Here is a 23,380-nt window from a genome sequence, read left to right on the forward strand (position 1 = left end):
CAAAGACAAGGCCTTGGATGTTTTTTTGTAAGGGTTTTACCTACTTATCACTGAGGAGACAGGCAGAGGAGACAAATAACCTTGAGAGCCTTACAGAACCTTGAGAGTGATCTGTGTTGCCATGGTTTTTGATCCATCTTGGGTTTCTAGTTTGTCACTTAGCTGCAGGAAGTCTTCACCTCCTTCCGGCCTCTGGTTGCCGCAGGTAGATGTTATCGCGCCTGTCTACCTGAGGAGGTAGTGTGAATTCAGGTCCATTGTGGTGCCTCAGGCAGTCATTTGCATATCTGGAGACCAGTCTGGGTGATAGCCATCACTGTGGCCCCTGCCCCATTCAGGAAAAGTACCCTTAGAACGCTGCCTTCTCATCAACCTTTCCTCTACCCATAAAAACCAGGCCATCCCATTAATAGTTATCTCTGTCCCCCAAAGGTGAGATTTAGAATGAAAGGCCCTTTTTTATTTCTCTTCTTCCATGTTGGCTTCCCCAGCTGTCCAGTGCCTCCTACTGGGATGCCAACCAGGGTTCCAACCACCCTCAAAATTTTGCACATGAAAAATAACCGGCTTTCCAACCTGCCTTCACATCTGTATCTCCTTCCGGGGCCTGAAATTAATTTAACTTATTTGAATTCAGCAAGAATTAATTGAGGCTTCTTCTGTATCAGGACAGTACTTGGCCAATTTTGGTGCTGGTCTTGCCAATAGATGAACTAGTTCTAGCCAAGGCTCTTCATTCACGTGACTTAATGAATATGGTGAGTCATCCCAGAGGAGTGAAGGAAATTCTGGAGGAGGTTTAGGTTTGTGGACCTAGAGCGTTTCTAGGGCCCTGTTACCCTTCTACTCACTGCCCGGAGACGATTCTCCGAGAATCCATTCCAGGGTCACGCAGAGGAGATTCTTGCCTACAGCACAAGGAGATTCCTCAGAACTGGTTGTGTCTCCTGCTCTGTTTTTTGTTTGTTTCATAATTTCCCTTCATCTGAACGAACAGTGTTTTTTAGGAGGTACCAGGGATTGAACCCAGGACCTCATACATGGGAAGTAGGCACTCAACCACTTGAGCTACATCTGCCCCCCTGAACTAACATTTTCCTGTTCTTTTTTTTTTTAAAGATTTATTTATTTATTTCTCTCCCCTTCCCCTCCCCCCACCCCAATTGTCTGTTCTCTGTGTCTATTTGCTGCATCTTGTTTCTTTGTCCGCTTCTGTTGTTGTCAGCGGCATGGGAATCTGTGTTTCTTTTTGTTGCGTCATTTTGTTGTGTCAGTTCTCCCTGTGTGCAGCACCATTCCTGGGCAGCTGCACTTTCTTTTGGGCTGGGCGGCTCTCCTTACGGGGCGCGCTCCTTGTGCGTGGGGCTCCCCTACGTGGGGGACACCCCTGCGTGGCAGGGCACTCCTTGCGCACATCAGCACTGCACATGGGCCAGCTCCACAAGGGTCAAGGAGGCCCGGGGTTTGAACCGTGGACCTCCCATGTGGTAGACGGACGCCCTAACCACTGGGCCAAGTCCGCCGCCACATTTTCCTATTCTTTTTATATCCCCAGCATCTAGTACACTGGCTTGAAAATAGGTGGATATTATTGACAAAACCCTTCAACTGATTATTTCTAGTTGCAAGTTCCTTAAACTGTCCTGTTCTCTTGTAGTTCTCTTCTTCTACTTCAGTGCTCCACATTAATTTTTGCAGTAGTTATTCTAGTTTTTTATTCCTTAAATTTCTATGATTACTCAACTAACATGTGAACACATCTTTCTGAAAAGGCCAAACAATGAGAAGCAAAAACAAAGTCAAAGCTTCTCTTCCTCCTTTTCTGCCCCAATCCCATCACCTTCTTATATGTAATCAGGGTTATCAGTTCATGGTGTAGCCTTCCGTTTAACCTTCCAGGCCATTGCCTATCCATTGACAAGCATATGCACATACCGAGGTTCACGTACTTTATTGTGAAGAGGGGAAAGGTTTACTTAAAGAGAATCATACTTACATATAGTTTGGTAACTTTTTTTTGTCCTAACTTTGTGTTGTAGAAAATCTTTCCAGGAAAATACATATACCCACCCTCCAAGTTTATGCTGTCCAATATGGTAGCTGTTTACATTTAAATTAATTAAAATGAAATTTTAAAAACCGTATTTTTTGGTCACACTAGACTCATTTCAGATGCCCAGTAGTCACGTGTGGCTAGTGACTACTGTATATTTTTTGTTAAGATTTTTAAAAAATTCTCTCCCCTTCCTCTCCCCCACCTCTCCCCACCAGTTGTCTGCTCTCTGTGTCCATTCGCTGTGTGTTCTTCTGTGACTGCTTCTCCTTATTAGCGGCACTGGGAATCTGTTTCTTTTTGTTGCATCATCTTGCTGTGTCAGCTCTCCGTGTGTGCGGCGCCATTCTTAGGCAGGCTGCACTTTCTTTCGCGCTGGGCAGCTATCCTTACAGGGTGCAGTCCTTGCACGTGGGGTTCCCCTATGCGGGAAACTCCTTGCGCGCATCAGCACTGCGCATGGGCCAGCTCCACATGGGTCAAGGAGCCCGGGGTTTGAACTGCGGACCTCCCATGTGGTAGGCGGACGCCCTATCCCCTGGGCCACATCCGCTTCCCTAATTACCGTATTGAATAGCACAGATTATAGACAACTTTCACTGTCACAGAAAGTTGTTTTGGACAGCTCTTGTGAAAGTAGTTCTTAACTGCTACATAGTATTTCACAATCTGGATGTTCCATACTTTCTTTGGCAATCCTTCTTTATGGGCATTTAAGTTATTTCCAATGTTTTGCTTTTATAAACAATGCCACAGCGAACATCCATGTAATTGGTTTTTCAAGCGTGTTTACGGGCATTTATCTAAGATAGTCTCCTAAGAGTAGAATTGCTGGGTGAAGTGAGTGCACATCCTAAATGTTGACAGATACTGCCAAATTGCCCTCTAAAAGGCTGCACCAACTTACCCTCCTACAGTGAATGAAAATACTGAACCTGTTTGCCCACATCCTTGCCAATACTTGATGTTATCAGTCTTTTTAGTTTTTGCCAGTCGGCTGGGTTAAAAATGGCATCTTGGTTTTTTTAAGATTTATTTATTTTTTATTTATTCCCCCCGTTGTCTGCTCTCTCTGTCCATTCGCTGTGTGTTCTTCTTTGTCTGCTTGTATTCTCATTAGGGAGCTCTGGAAACCAATCCTGGAACTTTCCAGAGTGGGAGAGAGGTGATTACTCTCTTGTGCCACCTCAGCTCCCCTGTTCTGCTATGTCTTCTTATTTTCTCTCCTCTGTGTCTCTTGTTGCATCATCTTGCTGTGCCAGCTCTCCGTGTTGGCCAGCTCTCCTACGTGGGCCAGCTTGCTCTCATCAGGAGGCCCCAAGCATCAAACCCTGGACCTCCTATATGGTAGATGGGAGCCCAATTGGTTGAGCCATATCCGTTTCCCAGCATCTTGTTTTAATTTACATTTAAAGATTAATGTAAGGTTAAATATCTTTTCATATGATTATTGGCTATTCGTATTTCTCCCATTCCTGGTTTCATAGTGATTTTACATGTAGCAGGGCTAGAATCCTTTTTCTTCCTTCCAAAAAACTACAAATCAGTACAATGTAACGTGTCACAGTTTCCCTGGAGAACTTAACCCTCTTAGTTACCAATAGAAGGACCAGACCAGTTTGGAGCGTGGTCCTCTCGGCTTGATTTCTACCTAGCCCTGTGGCCTTGTGTATGTTCCCCCTGCATGCCACAGTGACCTGAGAAGCTCCCAAAGGCCTTCTTTGGGCAGTTCTGGGCTTGCTTTTTTGGTGTAATCCTAGACTGGGCAAGCTGTTAGAATCCTGGATAAATTGTTAACACTGGCAATGTGCTTGCGGTTCCATAGGCACATTCTCCGTAATCCGACTTGGAAACTCACCCCCATTTTAGCCAGGTTGGGCTGTGAGAAAATTCATAGCCTTTTCAGTAAGATAGCATGGCTTTTTTTTTTTTTTTTTTTTAATTTATGAAGACCCTCACAGCCACCTGGGCAGGGGAGTCAAGGGATTGAGCATCCAGGGAACTATGTGAGAGGCAAGGATAAGTGTGCTACCTGTAGGCTTCAGTCCCTTCCAGACAAGAAGTTCAAACCTTTGCTGAAAGCAGTACATAGGGGCCTTCCTACCCTGGGATGAGGATACAGGAAGGAAATCCCACCCCCCTAAAAGCTCCCCTCCCCTTGTCATTAAGGTCTGACATTCCATCACCCCAGGGGAAAGATTGGGATTCTCTGCCTTTGCCCCACTCTGCGCATCTTGCATGTGGGGGTGATAACAAAATGAGGGCAGGGGAGTAGACAGGAGGGAGAGGGTTGGCTTTAATTCCATGCTTCTTCACCGGCTCATATTCCTAAGCTCAGGGAACTCAGGCCTAGAGATAATTCCCTATTAATTTATACCCTCTGGGTTCAATAGCACATCTGTCTGCCTTAGGATACTCACACTTCTTGTCAGCCCAAAGAATGTTCTTTGGTGTTGTAAGGTAGGAGAGAGTCTGAGATTGTGACCTGCCTTGGGATGCGAGGGTATTTTATGTGATGGGGTCCTTTATTCATTCAACATACATGCACTGAGAACCTGCTCAGAGCCAGGCCCTGAGGAGGTATATCGAGGAGCATGTTACTTGCAGAATCAGGCAGGTCTGTGAGAAGTACGCAATATGAGAACTCTTCTAGTAGAGGGGTAACTGGTGCCTTGAGAGGAAAGGCAGGGGTGTGAGTCTTCCTTTCTTAGTCCATGAGGTGGGACCAGTACTATTCTTCCCCCCATTATAACTGAAAAGCCAAAGGAATACTGCATCTGATGTTTATGCCACCCCACTAGCAATGCCCACAATACCGAGACCACAACAGCCCCTGTGCAACCTCTCTCAAGGCCCTGTTCTGATCTTGGTTATAAACTCTCGAAGTGTGCATACCCTCATGTAGTCTAGCTCTTTTCCCATTGTACTTTTTTTAATAGCAGCTTTATTGGGGTATAATTCATATGCTATAAAATTTAACCTTTGAAACCATACAATTCAGTGATTTTTTTAGTATATTCACAAGGTTGTTAAACTATCACCATACTCTAATTCAAGAACATTTTTATCACCCCAAAAGGAAACCCTGTACCCATTAGCAGTCACTCTCCATCCCTCTTTTCCTGCAATCCTTGGCAGCCACTAACTTATTTTCTGTCTATAGCTTTGCCTCTTCTGGACCTCTCATATAAATGGATGGCCTTTTGTGACTGCTTCTTTCACTTAGCATAATGTTATTGCCAAATAACATGCTGTTGCCCCTTGTGCTTTTATTTTTTTATTCTTTTTTAAAGATTTATCTATTTTATTTATTTCTCTCCCCTCCCCCGCCCCAGTTATCTGTTCTCTGTCTATTTGCTGCGTGTTCTTTGTCCACTTCAGCGGCACTGGAATCTGTGTTTCTTTTTGTTGCGTCATCTTGCTGCGTCAGCTCTCCGTGTGTGGTGCACCATTCCTGGGCAGGCTGCACTTTCTTTCGCGCTTGGTGGCTCTCCTTACGGGGCACACTCCTTGCGCGTGGGGTTCCCCCATGCGGGGACACCCCCACGTGGCAGGGCACTCCTTGCGCACATCAGCACTGCACATGGGCCAGCTGTACACGGGTCAAGGAGGCCCGGGGTTTGAACCACGGACCTCCCATGTGGTAGGCGGACACCCTAACCACTGGGCCAAGTCTGCTTCCCAGCCCCTTGTGCTTTTACCTAAACCTCAGATCCCAAGATTCAGCCCTGTCCTTGTAGAAATGCTCTTGGTATTCTGGGGAAGGCCTAGGCATGAGTGCTCACTTTTCCTTCCCTCTGCTGTAGTTGTAGGAGACAATCTATTTTAAAAACCAGCTGGACTGGTAAAAGTGCTCTGAAATTTCTCCCCCGGACCTCAGGCTGTTTCGTGTTTTAACTTCCCCCAGGAAGCTGTGAAGCAGGCTTGGCGCAGGCCCTGGCATCCAAAGGGTGCCAGGGTGAGGCGCTCTGTCTGAAGTGATGAGACAAGTCCTAGGAAATGAGCACTACCTTGCTTTCTTCAGGAGAAATCACAGATACAGAAGGATCTGTGGAGGATTGAAGATGTCATTGCAGGCCTGAGTGCAAATAAGGAGAACTTCAGGATCCTGGTGGAATCGGTCAAAAATCCGGGTGAGTGGGCCATCTTTCTGGGTGTTGCCGCTCTGCTCCTGCTGCCTTGGCTGGCACGGAGTTGGGGACACAGGTGTTGCGGGGCATGACTCAGCTGGGTACGCCTTGGGGGGTCAGCTGTGCGAAGACAGGTTTGTTTTGTCTTTATTTTTTTAATGTTACATTCAAAAAATATGAGGTCCCCGTATACCCCCACCCCCCCTCACTCCACTCCTCCCCCCATAACAACAACCTCCTCCATCATCATGGGACATTCATTGCACTTGGTGACTACATCTCTGAGCACCGCTGCACCTCATGGTCAGTGATCCACACCATAGTCCACACTCTCCCACAGTCCTCCCAGTGGGCCATGGGAGGACATACAATGTCCGGTAATTGTCCCTGCAGCACCACCCAGGACACGAAGACAGTTTTTTGTGATGCTACATCACTCCACTTGTTCCATCTCATACTCTTTATCCCCTCCATGTTCCTTAGAGAGAAAAACAGTGCCTTTGTTTCCTTACCCACCTCTGCCTTCGCTCTCGACATCGGAGAGCAAGCCACCTCTGCACCCCAGCCCTCCGAGCAGCCCCGTGCGGACCCCTCTGGAGGTTCGACTCTTCCCCCAGCTGCAAACCTACGTGCCGTACCGACCTCATCCGCCCCAGCTGAGGAAAGTGATATCCCCCCTTCAGTCACCAACCAAGATGAAGTCCAAAGTTGTAAGTTTCGATGACCCTGAGCACAACTGCATCCTTTCCTTTCTGGCTAAGAGCAGCTTCTCTTGGGAGGGAAGCTCTTGGGAAAACTTGGAGAAATAAAACCAGCCAGAGTCCTAAGAGGGGGCTCTGAGCAGTTCAGTATGATTTACCCTGGCACTGGGTCTCAGACTCTTAGAACTGGAAGGGCCTTAAGAGGCTTTTCCTGCAGCGACACAGCCTGTGTGTAGTAAGCGCATCCCAGCAGAAGAGCAGCGGTCCAGGATGTGAAGATGTGTGTGGTCTTCACAATAACCTCCGTGAGGCGTTGATAGAAGGAGCAGCACCCCATCCCACAGATTAGAAAACTAAGGCCCAAAGCTGTTGAAATTGCCTTAGTTAGTAGATCCAACCGATGTCTCCTGACCATTCTCTTTTATTCTGTGTCGTCTGCCATCTAACTGGACATTCAGCTCAGGTCCTCGGGTCAGGTCTGTGGTCCATGTAGCTCACTGGTCCAGCACCTTGACTCGTCAGGAATAGAAGGGACCACGCTTCGGGCAGAGTCTGGGAATACAGGTGACTTAAAGGAAATAGAAGATGTGGTCAGATAAACTGATAGCTTGTGCCTGTTGGGCCAGGCCAGTTTTGGCTGAAAAAAACTGAATGACAGTGATCTACAGCAGTGAGGACCTTGGAACGGGAGCCTCCAACAAACCTTGCCTGGGCGGTCAGACCATGTGTGCCCAGGTCCTCTGGTGAGGTCAGTGCACAGCGCTGGGTGAAGCACATGTTCCCATAGCCCTGACCCTCGCCATCCTCCTCCTCCCAACCACAGCTCAGAGCCCAGGGCTGGCAGGCAGGGGCCAGGACCCAGAGTGTGGCCCTCTTCCCAGCCAGAGAACCACTAAGAATTTCTTCAACTCAAGAGTTCCTTCTCAACCCCAGATGAAGAGGCAGACTGAAGCATTACCCATAAAACAGGAGGCAGAAAATAAGAAAACAACCAGCAGAAATGCTAGGATCTGATGGCCAAGGATGTAAGGCAGGATGCCTCTGGGCTGGGATGAAGACCAAAGGGAAAAAGGGTTAGCCTGGGAGGTAGAATGCCGGGTTTCCAGTCCTTACTCCCTCACTGTCCTCAAGCACGTCCCATCCCCTCTCTGAGCCTCCCCAGTTTCCCCTGGACCCAGCAAGCAGCTTGGAATAGATGAGGGCCAGCGCTCCTCCTCACAGCGTGGTTCTCTGCGGTGCTAGGGCAGAGCTTTTTCTTTTTTTTTTTTTTAAAGATTTTATTTATTATTTCCCTCCCCTTCCCCCCCACCCCGGTTGTCTGTTCTCTGTGTCTATTTGCTGCGTCTTCTTTGTCCGCTTCTGTTCTTGCCAGCGGCACGGGAATCTGTGTTTCTTTTTGTTGCGTCATCTTGTTGTGTCCACTCTCTGTGTGTGCTGTGCCATTCCTGGGCAGGCTGCACTTTCTTTCCCGCTAGGCAGCTCTCCTTACAGGGTGCACTCCTTGCACGTGGGGCTCCCCTACACGGGGGACACCCCTGCGTGGCAGGGCACTTCTTGCGCACATCAGCACTGCTCATGGACGAACTGCACACGGGTCAAGGAGGCCCGGGGTTTGAACCTCGAACCTCCCATGTGGTAGACGGACGCCCTAACCACTGGGCCAAGTCTGCTGCCAAGGGCAGAGCTTTTTCAACTCAGGGTCCCCAGGGGGTTTTCTCTCCCCTCCTTCTAGTGACAATGAGTCTTTATCAGTTTTACCAGTTTTTATTGTTTGCTTATTGTTTACATTTATATGTGTGAAGCAATAATATCTATCTTGAAAATGACATAAAGCATGAATATATAATTTAACAAATAATAATAAAGGGACCATCCGTGTTATGTCACCTTCCGACCAAGAAATAGAACTATGCCAGCATCCAGAAGCCCTCGCAGTCCAGGCTGCTCCTTTTCAGCCAGAGATAATCACTATCTTGACCTTTTGGGTAGTAATTTCCCCGCTTTTTTAAAAAATAAATTTTATTAATACATTCTATCCCAGGTATAAAATCAAAGGTATTTGGTGTAATCACATAGTTGTGCATTCATCACTTCAGTCATTATGAGCATTTTCATTACTTGGATAATAATAAAAAACAGATAAAAAAGCTAAGGGGTAGAGCTTTTTTTTAAAATTCCCTTGCTTTTACATATATAATTGTACTGTCTATGTTTGTATCCCTGAACAGTTTGATTGGCATTTGCCTGTTTATAGTCTATTATTTATTCTTTCGTATCTTGCGTCTTTTATTAACATTGTCTTTGCGAGATTCATCTACCTTGTTGCATGTAGTCGTGGTTCTTTCATTTTTATTTGGCTTCTTTTCCTGCATCTGTCATTTTCTTAAAATAGATATTCCTCTCAAAGGGTATGAAAACAAAGGGTACATGTTTTTTAAAGTATGTAATAAATTGTCTCCCTCACACCCTCATTCTCCAGATACACTATTTCCTAATCAAAGACAGTTGATATTTTGTGCTTATTTTTCTGGGGAGCTCTTCAGAAATTCCTGATTCTGAGGACTTGCCAAGGGTGGAAACCACTGGTGCTGGTGGGGCCGGTGGCTATCTTAGGCAGGTGGCTTAACTTTCTCAACTAATGACTAATGAAATGCATTGCTTTGAAAGGAGACTGATAAACCTTTGCAAAGCAAGCTTGGAGTACCCTTTCCTGAACTCAGCAAAATTCTGAAAAACAAAGCAAACTTAGACTAAGAAAGGGTGCGTTTAGGAGGAGGGAAGGGTGTGTTGGTCACTGGTCTGCAGGAGTGGGTGGTGGAGCAGGCAGGGGCTAGTCTGTGGATTTGTGGAGAAACAACAGCCCCCAGAAGCCTTTGTAGACATGGGATTTAAGGAAAATAGTTACATTCACCACAGCGATGGAGTGGGCCGAGGGGTAGACAGTGAGTCACTCATTCTCACAGCTGGTTCAATCCCTGAGTCATGAAGGAGTAAATATTTTGTAACCATGCACTCTTCTGATAGAAAGGGCAGGAGGACGCAGATTCTGTCCTTGCTCAGATCCCCAAGCCACTGAAGGATCCAGAGTTTGGGCAAAGCTGTGAGCCTGCCCACTCAGCACTGTGGAATGGAATAGGCGTTTGTCCTCCAGGAAGGAGGTGCTGTCATACTCTTAGAAAGAAGCACGGTTGCCAACCTGCTCGTCCTAGGGTGTACACAGGCTAGGAGAGGGACCAGTCTGGCACAGCGTCAAGAGCACTGGCCCCAGAAAACCTGAGTTCTGGATTTGGGTATAGAGTATGTGCAGGTAACACTTTGAAAAATAGGAACCGTGTAAACCAAAAAGAAGAATGGGAGGCACCCCTCCCCGTCGCAGCTCCACCAGGAGAAACGGTAGCTCGCCACGGTAAGCTGGCCCCACTCTGTGGCTCTGAGGGGCCACCGCTGTGGCTGTGCCACTCGGCACTCCTTCCCGCAGCTCCCTCTCACTGGGCACTGGTTCTGGCTCTCTCTCCGAGCAGGAAGACGAGGCGCCTCCCAGGCCCCCGCTCCCTGAACTCTACAGCCTAGAGGAGCAGCCCCCGGCCGTGCCACCTCTGCCAAGGGAGGCCACCGTCATCCGGCACACTTCAGTGCGGGGTCTCAAGCGGCAGTCGGACGAGAGGAAGCGAGACCGGGAGCTGGGGCAGTGTGTGAACGGGGACACCCGGGTGAGCGGGGAGGCCCTGGCGCTGCCCCTCTGCACGTGGGGAGAGGGAAGTTGGCCTGGGGGGCTGCGTCCTCCCCTGGGCGGGCATGATGGCCTCGGCCCCTGCCCACAGGTGGAGCTCCGGTCGTACGTTAGTGAGCCTGAGCTGGCGACCCTCAGCGGAGACGCAGCCCAGCCCTCCCTGGGACTAGCAGGCCCTGAGAGCAGGTGCCAGACGCTGCCGGGCAGAGGTAAGGCTCGACCCTCCATAGTGTTTGCACAGGATCCCCTAACGCCCAGGCTTTGGGCCTGGACACGGGCTGCAGCTTGTCAGGAGGCGCTGAGCCTGCCGGGAAGGGCCTGGGCTTTCTTCTGCTGACTCCGTCCTCTTGTTACATGGGACCCTGGGAACCATCATAATAGCAGTTACTGTGAAGCCAGGCACTGTATGTTCATAATAGTCATAGCACCCCTGTGAGGAAAGTACTACTATTGTCCCCATTTTAGAGATAAGTAAACTAAGGCTCAGAAAAGTTAAGTCACTCGCCGAGCAGGTGAGTGATGGAGCCAGAACCCAGCGTTCCAGCTCCAGAGGCTGTGCTTCTAGCCGTTGCCGCCTGCAGGCCGGGGTGTTGGGTGATATCAGCTTGGCCAGCGCTGGCCTCTCAGCATTTTTCCTCTTCGGCATCATGCTCAGACTCGATCCTTTCTTGAAGCACACTTGCTCCTCAATGGGGGTGTCTTCTGTCCTCCCTGTTCCTTCAAGGTGGGTGTGGGAGCAGACTTAGACCCTTAGGCTGTGTCCAAACCCCATTTTCCCTTGAGTGAGACTCTCCTCCTCAGAAATCCCCTGAAAGGGAGGACCCCCAGTCTTTCTGCCTGTGGGCCTCCTGGCAGGCCAGCAGCTCTCCATCCTGTGTCCGTCACCTGCTCCTCCTGTCTGCCCTCCAAGGTAGGGGGTCAGGTACTTTCTTCCCTTTGGCTGAGTGTGGAAGCAGAAGGACACAAACTTGTGGCCCAGCACCTGTAGGCTATGTGGCCTTGGCCCACCATACTATCTTAGTGGCCTGTGGCCTGAGCTGGTCCCAGGGTCCAGGTTTTACTAAGTTGGGGTCACAGTAACTCTAGGCGTTGTGCCCTGTTCCCTTCATTCATTATTGTTTACCAATGGCATATGTTAGTATTTTGGGCATAGAAGTTTCTGGTGGCCTGGAATTCTCTGGACATTACAGGGCATTTATCATTTTTCTTTCTCCACTTACTAAATGCTAGTGGTGTTCCCAGTAAGTGAGGTACCCATTTCCAGGTATCCATTTTCCACCAACCATAAGAACCGCTGCAAGCAGAGAAGGCACAGGCAGTGGTGCCCAGCCAGCCAGGAGATTACACCTGCAAACCATAGGACCGAGAACATGGTAAACAGTGATCAATGATGTTCTTAGCCATGGGGCCTTGGACAAGTTCCTTAACCTCTCTGAGCCTTACATTGCATACCTCCTTAATGATTGGGGAATGCTTACTTTTCAAGGCTATTGTGACAAATTATATAAAATACCTACCATAGTGCCTGCCTGTTACATAGTAAGTGCTCAATAAATGCTTGATACTCTCCTCTTTCCCTCCGGTCAGTTGCTGAATTTGCTCTCTAGTTAGGAAGGGAGGTATGTTGACACTGTGGTCAGTGTAGTAACCAACAGCTATACTGTGGGGTATAGGTGATAACTGATTCTGCCTGGGGCATCTGAGGTTTTATCAAGGTCGGGCATTTGAGTTGGGTTGTGTGGGATCCATAGGAGTTCATCAGGAAGAAGAGGGATTGAGGGCATTCCTACTTCCTTTCTACCTGCCAAGCAGCCCAGGACTTCTGCCTGTGAGGGAAGCCTAGGACAGCCCACAAATCTGCAGGGACACTGTCCTCCATCGGGGACAGAGGGCACCCCTGGGCTGATCCCCCCTCCTGTACCCTAGGGGCATGTTCTCCCAGGCCTTGAGGGGGAAGAAGAGAAAGAAGAGTGTGTGGTTGGCTGGACCCTCTCGGTTGCCTCATGGAGTGGGGGTTTTGAGGGAGCAGCCAGGGGCTGTCACCACCACAAGTATCCTAAGTATGCCTGTACTTCTCTTTCCTCACCGAGGGCTCTCGGGATCCACGTCGAGGCTCCAGCAGTCATCCACCATTGCTCCCTATGCCACCCTCCGGAGGGGCCTAAGTGCCGAAAGCAGCAAGGTGACCCTCCCTGTGAGTGGCCTTGAGAACTTCTTGAGGAGCTCATTGCTTTCCCAATCGTCAGTCCCGGGGATGGAGCGGGAGGTGACCTCAGCCCCTCCCGAGCTCAAGCTGCCCTGCCCCCATGTGCTCAGTGCTGCCTTCCCCACTGCCCACCAAGAAAGGCAGGGCCCGTTTGGGGCCGTGACAGACTGTCCTCTGTTTTTCCCAGGATCCCCGCCTTCCTCTCCACCTTATCCAAGTTGTAGGAGGGAGCCCAGGGAGTCGGCACCCGGGTTCTAGCCCATTACATGCAGCATTTGTGCTTGATTGGACAGACCCAGGCCTCAGTGCCTGTAGCTGTGGAACTGGGTGCTGCTCAGCTTGTGGAGGGCAGGGGTGTCCTGTCCAAGGGTGTGCTTAGAGAAAGTGGTTCTCTGTGGCCTGGAGGAGCCCAGCGACAGTGAGCGCATGTGTGTGGGGAGGCGGGGAGAGCAAAGGGGTGCGAGCCAGCAGGACCTTGCCGTCTGTCCCAGCCCAGCTGCTCTGCCTGTCTCTGGCCTTCTCCTCCGCAGAGACCCAAGAGTGCCTTGGAGCGTCTGTACTCAGGGGACCACCAGCGGGGCAAGATGAGCGCAGAGGAGCAGCTCGAGCGCATGAAGCGGCACCAGAAGGCCCTCGTCCGGGAGCGCAAGAGGACGCTGAGTCAAGGAGAGAGGGCAGGCCTCCCCTCGACCCGCTACCTCAGCCACGCACTCCCTGGAGATCTCGGCTCAGTATGTTAGGGGGTTCAGGCAGGTGGGGCTGGGATAAGGAGCAGAGCTTCCCCACTTCCCCCAAACACAAGCACGTCCCATCCCCCAAGAGAGTGGACCGTTGACCCAGATGGTTTAGAGAACGGCTGTTTGTCCACAACCCAGGATGCATGTGTGACCTGGTCAGAGGGTGGCCCAGAACCAGAGCAGGCGTGAGGATGCCACGGCGGGAGCCTGAGAGAATGTCCGTTCAGCCTTCTGAGCGGAGCTTGAGAGAGGCCTTTGCCAGCATTCCAAATCGCTCAGCTAAATCCAGGACCAGGGAATGCAGGGCTTGAGGAGTGGAGGAGGAGGATGGTGATAGGGCTTGATGAAGAGGACCACACACCAACCAACCAGGCTTCTGAACCTTGAAGCAGATGCCCTCTGGGGGCAACTACTTGACCCTGGGCACGGATGGTGTCCCACATGTTGAGGACTAGTCCCCACAGCCGTGGTGCTGCGAGGCAGCTCGGTGCTCAGGAGAGCTTGAGAGCCCGTGCTGCCCTGGAGCACTGCCCCGCGCTGTGCAGCGCCCACAGTCGCCTTCGGTCCCTTTTGGAAACCTTCCATTTGACTTTTCCCTCTCATTTGGAAACACGTGTTTCCTTAGACCCTCTAGCCTGACTGTTCTTTCCCTAATTCATTGCACAAGCTCTCTTGCTTTTAGTGTTACCGCTCGTTGCCCCTTTAATCCTGCCTGATTGTGTTTACTGAAGCTTCTAATTTGCATTGGGCATCCTCTAACTGGCCAGTGCCCTTTATTTCCAGGCTTGTAACAGCAGCTCTTGTCTCCATAGCCTAGTGAGCTCCCCAGATGTGACTCACCTTTCTCCTGCCCCTCTCCATGCAGCCCTACTGACTCCTCCCAAATGCCACCCCACAAGGCTGAGCTGACCTGCCACCTGAGGACAGGGTCATTGGCAGAGGTCTGGCCACTACAGATTTATCAAAGTCCATGCCTTACACCTGGACAGTAGACGTGGACTTCACAGATTGCACATTTGGATAATTTCTACCAAGACTGAGATTATTTGGTTTTAATTCCTCCATTTCCATCGCACAATTTCTTATGGAAAACCTTTTGTATTTCTGAGATTTAATAACTCAATTGGATAACAAAGTATACTCTGTTCTGTATTCAGAAGGCCTCTCTGCAGCTGTTAGCTCATACACCAAAGGGGTAAAACCCAGGGCACTTATACCCTTAAAAGCTGCAAACTTGGTAACTTTTAAGCTTTATAAGCCAATGTCATATGGAGTAACACCTTTTACAAACTGATGTCTCAAATGTAGAAAGATTATCTAAAAATCGTACCTTGAATACCTTGTAATTTTTCTTTAAAAAAAAAAAAGGCTTGTGTAAGTCTGCGTCAACGCCAATAAACGTGTTGCTTGATGATAATGGATTGGCGTGGTTCTTCCCCAGGATACACCATAGAGTCTACCGATTCTATTTGTGGAAACAATCAGGACAGGTTTAACTGAGGACTTGCCTCTATTTGGGGCCCTGGTGAGCATGTAAGAAAATGTGTGTTTTCTTTGTGAATCATTAAATTAATTTTTCATCCCTGGAACTTTAAGTGCCTGATCCTTTCCAACTGTAGTTGGAAGATATCACCTACGAGCTATTACACTGGTTCAGAGTTGGTATTGAGAGCTTGTGCATGAATGGGTGAAATGTGCTGCTATGGCTATGGGTTTGGATTTGAAGTGGCATGAAGGACAGTCATGCCTGGGGACCTGTGCAGAGGATGGGTGGGGTGGGGTGGCCACCTGGGATGGATAAGCATTATCCAGATGCTTTGCTTCTCTCCAGCAGAGGCTTTGAGCCTGTTCTCTGTCCTCACCAACCTGTTCAGTATTAATGGCCTCTGAAGGTACAGACCACAAGTGAACAGGGGCAGTTGCACTTGGACTAGACGATGAGAGAGTAATCCAGTTAGACTTTTCCCCTTGTGAAGAGATATTTGTTAGAAAACCATTGCTGTGAAACAGCCTTGGAAACATCTCAATTTTAAATGATCTAGGTTTTATTTTTCAATTTAAAGAGAGCCCCTACCCACATAGATGCCATCTTTTTTTTTTTTAGGGAGGTACTGGGGATTGAACCCAGGAACCAAACATGCAAAACAGACGCTGAACCACTGAGCTAATCGCTCCCAATGGGTGCCGTTTTACACAGCAGTTTATCTACCTCCCTGGCGCTGAGCTGCTCCAGCTTGGATCGCTGCAGCCCAGCTGTGGGTGTGATATCCCCCAACCCTAATTGTATCCTGTTGGGGTACTCATTAGAGAGGCTCTTAAGCTCCCTTTGTTTCATTTGCCAAAATAGGGCCCCAGAAGGCTTGTTTTTCCATTATTGCCAAGTCCGGGATGTGTGGCTTCTGAATCAGAAAGCTGTCCACGAGCTGTGGGACAACACAAAGGGCAATTCTCTCCTCTGTAGCTCTGGCCCAGATTCTATTTTGGGGTCACCTACCTGGACTCAGGAGCCTTCTATACCCTAGGGACCACTGAGAGCACAAAATCCTAAACTTTTGGCATGGACCCTGGGGGTACGTGTTTAAACCCTCTCTTGGCCCAGATCAGAGAAGTCAGCAGTCTGGAAATGGGCCATATGAAGGGTGCAGAGGCCTTGTCCTTCATCACAGAGTTACAGCACACGGAAGGGACCATTCAGTGTCACCAGACTACTGCCTTGGTTGGAGATGAGGAGGTTGAGGTCCAAAGCCATACAGCTTTTCCCCAGGGGATCACAAGCCCTTCTTCCCAAGGACCTGAATGCCTGCAAGGACGAGCCAAAAGGCGACTGGCATGACTGAGCAGTCAGGAAGTGACTGCTTTTAACCCTCTTGTTCTGTTGCCAGTGGAAGCGCGAGCAGGACTTTGACCTGCAGTTGCTGGAACGGGCCATGCGAGGGGAAAGAAAGGACCAGGAGAATGGCTGGTTAAAAGTGCAGGCCATGCCTGTCACCGAGTTGGACCTGGAGCCTCAAGACTATGATTTGGACATCAGCAGAGAGGTGAGGGCAGGGGCTTCCTTCATGCCCCCCCCCACTCCCACCCCCACCATGAGGCGTGGCCCTCAGCATCTGGGAGTGTAGTTCTGAATGGAAACTAGGCTCAGATTCAACCTGACCAGGAAAATAAGTCCATCCATGTTGCTCGAGGCAATAAAAGGAGCCCAGGCTTTTTTTTTTTCTTAAGGACGTACTGGGGTTGAACCCAGGACCTTGTACATGGGAAGCAGTCACTCAACCATTTGAGTGACATCTGCTCTCCAGGCTTTTTGATGTAGGTCCAAATTAAATCAGTCTCTCTCCTCTCTCTCATTTGGGGTAAGTCATTTAACTTCTCTGCCTGTTTCTTCAACAGTAAAGTAGGTTGTAGTGAGGTTTAAGTGACTTATTTATCATGTTGCCAGGATTATTAGCAGTGATTGGAAAGCCATGGGCACACATAACAGGCATGTCATGTAACAATTGGACTATCAGACTTGGGATGATGGGGCAGGTTTGAAAACCACAAGTAACATTTCTAGCCACGATGCACAGTTCTGGTCTGAATTCTTCTGTTGCCCTCTGGTGGCTCACGTGCATCATGACATAACCTTTCTAGAAAAGCAAGCAACGGGGTCTTTCCCAACCAGTCAGTAATGGCTCATCCAAGGGTGAGAGGGGACTTAGAGGGTGACAGACTCAGGGTCTTCAAGACATAGAGTGGCCTTCTGTGGCCTCTATTGTGCTATTTGTAGGCTCTGGAGCACAGAAACTCTGGCCGTTTGGTTCACCTTTGTACCACAGGGTGCAAGAGTACAGGGCTTGGAGCACAGTAGATGCTCCATAAATACTTGCTGAATGAAGACTGTTAAATGTGGCCCACAGATGTGCCATGATTTGGTCTTCCCTGAAACTTCATGTAAGGAAGTGCACTCACCACAGAAGGGTAGATTGGAGTAATTCCTGAGCAAAACGCCTGACCTGGGAATGAGTGCCAAGGAGGAGCTGTGGCCTTTTGGAACTTTCTCCTGTCTTTAAGAGGCAGGGCAGGCCTACCCATGGGCGGATTCTGTCCATGTTGTCTACATGACAGGGGGCTCACGTGACATTTGGGACCAAAGGAGCAGTAGTTGTCCTGTGGTGTTGCTGAGTTCTGGGGTCAGTTGCAGCTCCAGGGATTGATGAGGCCCCTGCCTTCAGACCTTGACCCTTCAGCGCATGCAATAGCCAAAGGTCTGTGCTTTCACTGATTGTCAAAAGAAGCTTCTCTTAAAAAAAAGAAGCTTCTACACCTCCTGGCAGTGGAAGCGTGGTCTATAGTATCCTGATTGGCCTGCCAGCCAGAGAAAAAGTCCTTCCTCGTCTCTAACCTAAGTCCCTTCTGCTACGATGGTCTTTCCTCTGGATCTGCCCTCATTGGAAATATCAGAGAAGAGCTTATTCCCATCTTCCTCCAGAGTGGATCTAAATCCAAGTATAAATTTGCCCGGGGGTTAGATTTAGCTTGTTTTTAGAAGCCTCAATAAACCTCCCTAAAATCCCTTAAAAAAATGATTTTATAAATCAAAGAAGAAAAAAAATTCTCTGCAACTTTTAGTCCAAGCAGTGTTTTGTCAAGTTGTATTGACCTCGTGCTTGTGCGAGATGATGGTAGAGAGAAGTTGGAGCCATTTTCCTCTGGAAAGCAGTAGACACAGCTTGGCTGTGTCTAGATCAGAAGAGGGACAGAAAGCACTATAGCTTCCTTTCATCCACCCACCCAGTCATTCCAGCAGTATTTGCTGCAGGGCTACTAGGTGCCAGGTCCCTGCGATGGACGTGAGAAGACAATGGTGAACAGAAAATGGGAGAGTAACGGGGAGGGCATGGCTTAGTCAGGGACGAGGGCAGGCTTCTCCTGCTGAGGTTGAAGGAATGCGAAGCAGTGGAGCAAAAGGAAGGAAATCCCAGGCTGAGAAAACAGCAGGGGCAAGGGCCCACAGGAAGAGGGAACCTTGAGCAACTGGTGGGTCCATGAGGCTGGAGTCAAATCACATGAGATTTTGTGGGTAGCCTGGAGGGTTAACGTCTTTGTCCTGAGAACTTTTAGTTTCGGCCTTTTGCCTTTTCCCTTTCCTTACTTCGCTCTGTAGGAGGTTATCTGTTAGAGTGGAAAAAACTTGGGCTTTGGAGGCAGAACTGGATCTGAATCCCAGCTCTACAATTGACCCTCTTTGTGATCTTGGCAAGTGATTTTCCTCTGTGGACTCAGTGCTCTTCACTTCCTCCCACTGGGGTTGGGATGGGAGAAAGCAGGTCCCAAGCATCCGGGCCGCTCCTCAACTGCCTCCTGGTCTCCTCCTCAGCTGTCCAAACCAGAGAAGGTCTCCATTCCCGAGCGTTATGTGGAGGTGGACCCTGAAGAGCCGCCCAGCCTTGAGGAGCTGCAGGAGCGGTACCGCAAAGCCGAGAAGATCCGCAACATCCTCACCCGGTCAAGGTCAGCCCTCTCTCTGCCCAAGTCCTGAGAGCCCACGAGGCCCAACCCCAGTGGTGTCTCAACCACGTGGGCCCTGGGCTAGGCTGACTGGGGCACCTTCATCTCAGGCAAGCCCTGCTCACTGCAAGAGGCAGACTGGCACTCACTGTGCCACTGAGACCACTGGGGAAGCTTGCCTAGTCCACCAGCAAGTCCTGAGATAGTCTAAAGGTACCCCACCCTGGGACCTCCCCCACAAAACGGTGTCCTGAGTCACCTGGCAGGCAAGCCGGGGGCGGGGTGAAGCCGAGCATGTCAGGGAAGTCTACAGAGCTGGAGAGGCTAGGCCTCCCACGAGTTAGGACCAATGTTCCTTCACACAGCCCTGTAAATCAGGGCCAGGGGCCTTGGCCTTGAACTGAGGGTGCCAGAAGCTTTGCCCACTTGTCCACCTCTACAGCAGGCCCATAGCCTCCCTGAAGGCTGGGATGGAGCCCTGGGAAATGTCTCTCCTGTCCCCTAACCCTCCACAACCTCAAAAACTGAAACCAGTTGTCTGCAAACCTTCCCCTTTAGAGCTAGCCTGACCATTTCAGGTCTGGATTTAATAGGAGCTTTAGCTTGAGATCTGTGACCCTCCCAAGAGAGGAACAAAGTTGTGAGAGGTTGGGTTTTGGGGAGAAGCATGCATACCTTTGTCTAGGCAGAATGTTCCCCGCTTTCATCTGACGCCCCTCAAAGGTTGAGGACCTCCAGGCCAGGGAGTCGCCGGTCGGGCCTCTGACCCTACAGTCCTGAGGCTGATGCCCAGCGTGGCGCGGGCCCACAGCCTACTTTCTGGCCATCCTGCAGCATGCGTAACCTGCAGCCAACAGTAGGCCAGGACCGGAACAGCGTGGCTGACCTGGACTCGCAGCTGCAGGAGCAGGAGCGCATCATCGACATCTCCTACGCCCTGGCCTCCGAGGCCTCCCAGCGCAGCAAGCAGGTAGCAGGTAAGATCACGGGCCCCGGCCTCCAGGGCCCCTCCTTGGGATTCAGTGCCAGGGCTGGTAGTTGGGGGCCACGGGTGTGTCTCCCCACCAGAGCCTGCCCTATCCCACAAGCGCAGTAGGGCTTGGAAGGTGAAGTGGGGCAGGTCGGGAAGGGGGCGGGCTGGGGGAGCTCAGGAGCACAAGGGGAAAGAAGTCCCAGGAGAGGGCATTTCGAGCTCATTCTTAAATCCAGGAGTGGTGCTGATATCTGAGATTGCAGTTTAAGAACAGGTTTTTCAGGCCCCTGAGCCATGAGGCTGTGAGGCGAAGGTTTCTGACCTCCTGAAGAAGGGGGCGGGAAAGGCATTGGTACCTCGGTTTCTTGCTGGGGCCAGGCAAAAAGGGGTCTCTCTGGCAAAGGGACCTGGCACCCCTGCTCAGACCATCGTTCTCTTTGTCAGACTGTCCTGTATCAGAAAGCAGGACTTGGGAAGGGCAGACTACTCTGGCTAGTGAGGGAAAATAACCCCACAGGGTGGGGGTGTGCATGGGAGTGTGTACGTGTGTGTGTGTGTGTGTGTGTGTGTGTGTAGAAGGCCGCTTTCTCTTTGACCAGCCAGGAAAGAAACTTCGGCTCTCCCTCCTGTCCTGTCTCCCCCTTGTGTGCCCTCATTGGTCCCCAGTGCTGTCTCTCTCCAAATGAAGAGACCTCTGTGTGTTCTGACCCTTTGGGGAGGGGGCAGCCGTGAGCCTGAAGTGGTGTCATCCAGTCCCCACCAGCCCTCCAACCCTGGCTAGAGGCTCTGGAGGTGACCGAGGCGGGGCCCACAGGAGCTGGTCTGGGGGGCAGAGCTTTGCCTCCCCCTCAGGAAGCCATGAGAGGGAGCAGGGGCAAGGAGAGCCACCAGCGTCTAACAGAGACCCCTTCCCAGTTCCCCACGTCTCCGTCCTACATGCTCAGCCCCAGCTGCCCTCAGTCTCAGTGGATTGAGAGGTGATCGGTGTGGCATTCTGTGGCTATGGAAACAGAAGCTGGTCCCCCAGGCCTCTCCTCCTAACCGTCTGGGGGTGCTCCCTGTGGCCCATCCCAGCAACTTTTGAGCTTCTCCTCACGTCAAGGTTTCCATCAGGGGCTGCTCCCCCACCATGTGGGGCTTCCTCACTGGCCTGTGCTTGCTCTACCCCGGGATCACTCATGCTCTGCTTCCTTACCACCAGCAGATGAGTCCACCGTGGTCAGTAGCAGGACCTCCCTCACTGCCTCGCTGGGTGACCCTCTTTGCTGCAGCCTTTCCTCACCCTTGCTCCCTCCTTCCATCTAAGAGATATATCTGGGAACTGCAGGCCAAGCTCAGGATACGCCCAAGCTCAGGCCAGGTGTGGTGAGCGACGGGGCCCATGCCACACCAGCTCCACCCAGCAGGCCACCCGGTGCCGCCAGAGCAGATGAGGTGTCTAACACGCTGCTTAATTCCTGTGTGCCCCGTCTAGCGCAGCAGCTGGCCCTCCTCCTGCCTAACGCCCCCCTGTCCTCCAGGCCGGTGCCACCTTACCCCCCCTTAAGCAACGGACTCCACTACACCTTTGTCTAACACCTTCCAAGTAAGAGCCCCTGTGTGGCATGCCCCCTGCGCTGCTCCCCGCCCTCTGCCCCCTCCCGCTGCCGCAGAGATCATGGCAGTGCCACCTGCTGACGCTTCCTCCCTTTGGCCGAGCGGCTGCTGGGGAGACCTTGGACCCGCAGGCTGGTGGGAGACGAATGTCTGTTAGGAGCTCTCTCCTTGATGGATGTTGTGTGATCCAGGCCCCCTGCCTCCCTGAAGCCTGCAGAGCCATGGCCCTGCCCACGCCTCCTTCCTGCAGGCAGCCCAATGCCCTGAAGGACCAGGGCAGGCCAGACTCTCGGGCTCGATGGGTTGGAAAGGAGAGGTAGATCTTGACCTCTCAGGTATTTTGTCAAAGAAATCAAAGAACTAGAAGACTGGAAAAAACTCCAGTTTTACAAATAAGGAAAAACTAAGGTGCAATGAGGCGCTAGGATTGGCCTCAGGTCACACAGTGAATTGCTGGGACTGCCCTTTTAGTCACTTGCATTGCACAACTTAGAAAGGAGAGAAAGAGGGACTTCTCTGGCCCTCAGGCCGAGAGAATGTTCTGGTGCCACCCCTGATAAGTCCTCCCCACATGGGCATTACATGATTGAGAGGCAGCATGGGATTAGGGGAGGAGTGCTGGACCAGGAATCAGGAGACCTGCTGTGTGTCCAGCCTTGTGGCATGTTCTTGGCCTGGACCCTCCTTATGAGCTCAGTTGCTCTCTCTTGACAGGGGAGGGTCAGATTAGACCCTTGGCAGTTCTTCCCCTGATGTCCTGTCTTACTACCATTTTGTAGGCTTTACCCACCCCCCTTCCTTTATATACTTAACAGTTAACACTGTTAAGTGCTTACTAAGTGCCAGGCACTGTGGTAAGCAGCTTCTTTGATGTACACAGCAGCCCCATGAAGTTAGTTGCACCCATTTTACAGATGACGAAATGAAACTCAGAGACCCTGAGTGACTTGCCCAAGGAGTCATAGCTCAAAAATGTCAGAATCCAAATTTGAACCCCTTTGGTACAAGTCCAGAGCCCGTGCTCTTAATCCCTACTCGTCGGTGGGTCTGGGCTTTACCTGGGAGCTTAGGTGTTTGGAGAAGAGTGAAATGAGGGGCAGAGTGTGGGGAGGAAGAGGTCAGCCTGCTCAGGCCAGGCTCTCAGGAGAATGGAGTAGAGACCCCATACCTGAAGAATCCCAGAAAGTGCCCCAGCTGGGTCCTTTGTAAAGGTCGCAGGGAACCTGCTGTAGAGTGTGTGGTTTTCTCCTAGAGATCTGAGCCTGGCAACACCTGGGTGGGACCACTCTGGTCACAGAAAGGCCCAGAAGAGGCTCTGGTACTCCCAGCTTTGGATGTCCCTGTGGCCTTTGCTGCTCTTTTTAGAGCAGATTCACAGTTCCTTTTACTCTCACAGCATCCTCATTAGGAGATGTGTATAATCAGCTTGTTTTTAGACTAGAGAAACTAAGGCCAATGGAGGCTGGGAGAGTTACCCAAAGTCATTCAATGAATGAAAGTCAGGAGCAGAACTGGTCACCAGAGTCCTCTTTGCTCGGGCTCTTCTTCCTACAGAGCAGGGGCCCATTCTAGGGGCTTGCATGCCTCTGATGCACTCCCTTGATTGGGGAGTGGGGGTGGAGGGAGAGTGGGGCCAAGCACCCGTGAGTCCTATAGGCTGAGGGTCCCCCAGCAGCAGCCGCACTGCCCAAGCCCCCTGCTCAGCTACTCTCTGTCTGTCAGCCTGTCTGCCATTCCGTGTCATTTGTAAACATAGACATACCC

The 23,380-nt window shown here is 50.8% G+C and overlaps 1 protein-coding gene across 20 annotated transcripts in view; it reads left to right on the forward strand.

The window, feature by feature from the left end:
- PLEKHA7 (pleckstrin homology domain containing A7) overlaps positions 1 to 23,380 on the forward strand; it is a 256,276-nt gene that overhangs the window by 231,383 nt on the left and 1,513 nt on the right. For 5 of the 20 annotated variants that reach the window (XM_071218169.1, XM_058305681.2, XM_071218165.1 and 2 more), the window contains 10 exons: positions 6,078 to 6,186; positions 6,667 to 6,893; positions 10,406 to 10,594; positions 10,706 to 10,823; positions 12,705 to 12,808; positions 13,351 to 13,551; positions 16,440 to 16,595; positions 18,917 to 19,050; positions 19,882 to 20,024; positions 21,495 to 21,605. In XM_071218169.1, coding sequence (XP_071074270.1) covers positions 6,078 to 6,186; positions 6,667 to 6,893; positions 10,406 to 10,594; positions 10,706 to 10,823; positions 12,705 to 12,808; positions 13,351 to 13,551; positions 16,440 to 16,595; positions 18,917 to 19,050; positions 19,882 to 20,024; positions 21,495 to 21,595 — 1,482 coding nt within the window. In that variant the 3' untranslated portion in view covers positions 21,596 to 21,605. Of the gene's footprint in view, positions 1 to 6,077; positions 6,187 to 6,666; positions 6,894 to 10,405; positions 10,595 to 10,705; positions 10,824 to 11,878; positions 11,988 to 12,704; positions 12,809 to 13,350; positions 13,552 to 13,695; positions 14,975 to 16,439; positions 16,596 to 18,916; positions 19,051 to 19,881; positions 20,025 to 21,494; positions 21,606 to 23,380 lie in introns of those variants that run through there. The other 15 variants (XM_071218163.1, XM_071218166.1, XM_058305682.1 and 12 more) reach the window with 13 other exon arrangements.

Source organism: Dasypus novemcinctus, chromosome 10 (genome assembly GCF_030445035.2).
Source record: "Dasypus novemcinctus isolate mDasNov1 chromosome 10, mDasNov1.1.hap2, whole genome shotgun sequence".
In the NCBI taxonomy this organism is placed as follows: domain Eukaryota; kingdom Metazoa; phylum Chordata; class Mammalia; order Cingulata; family Dasypodidae; genus Dasypus; species Dasypus novemcinctus.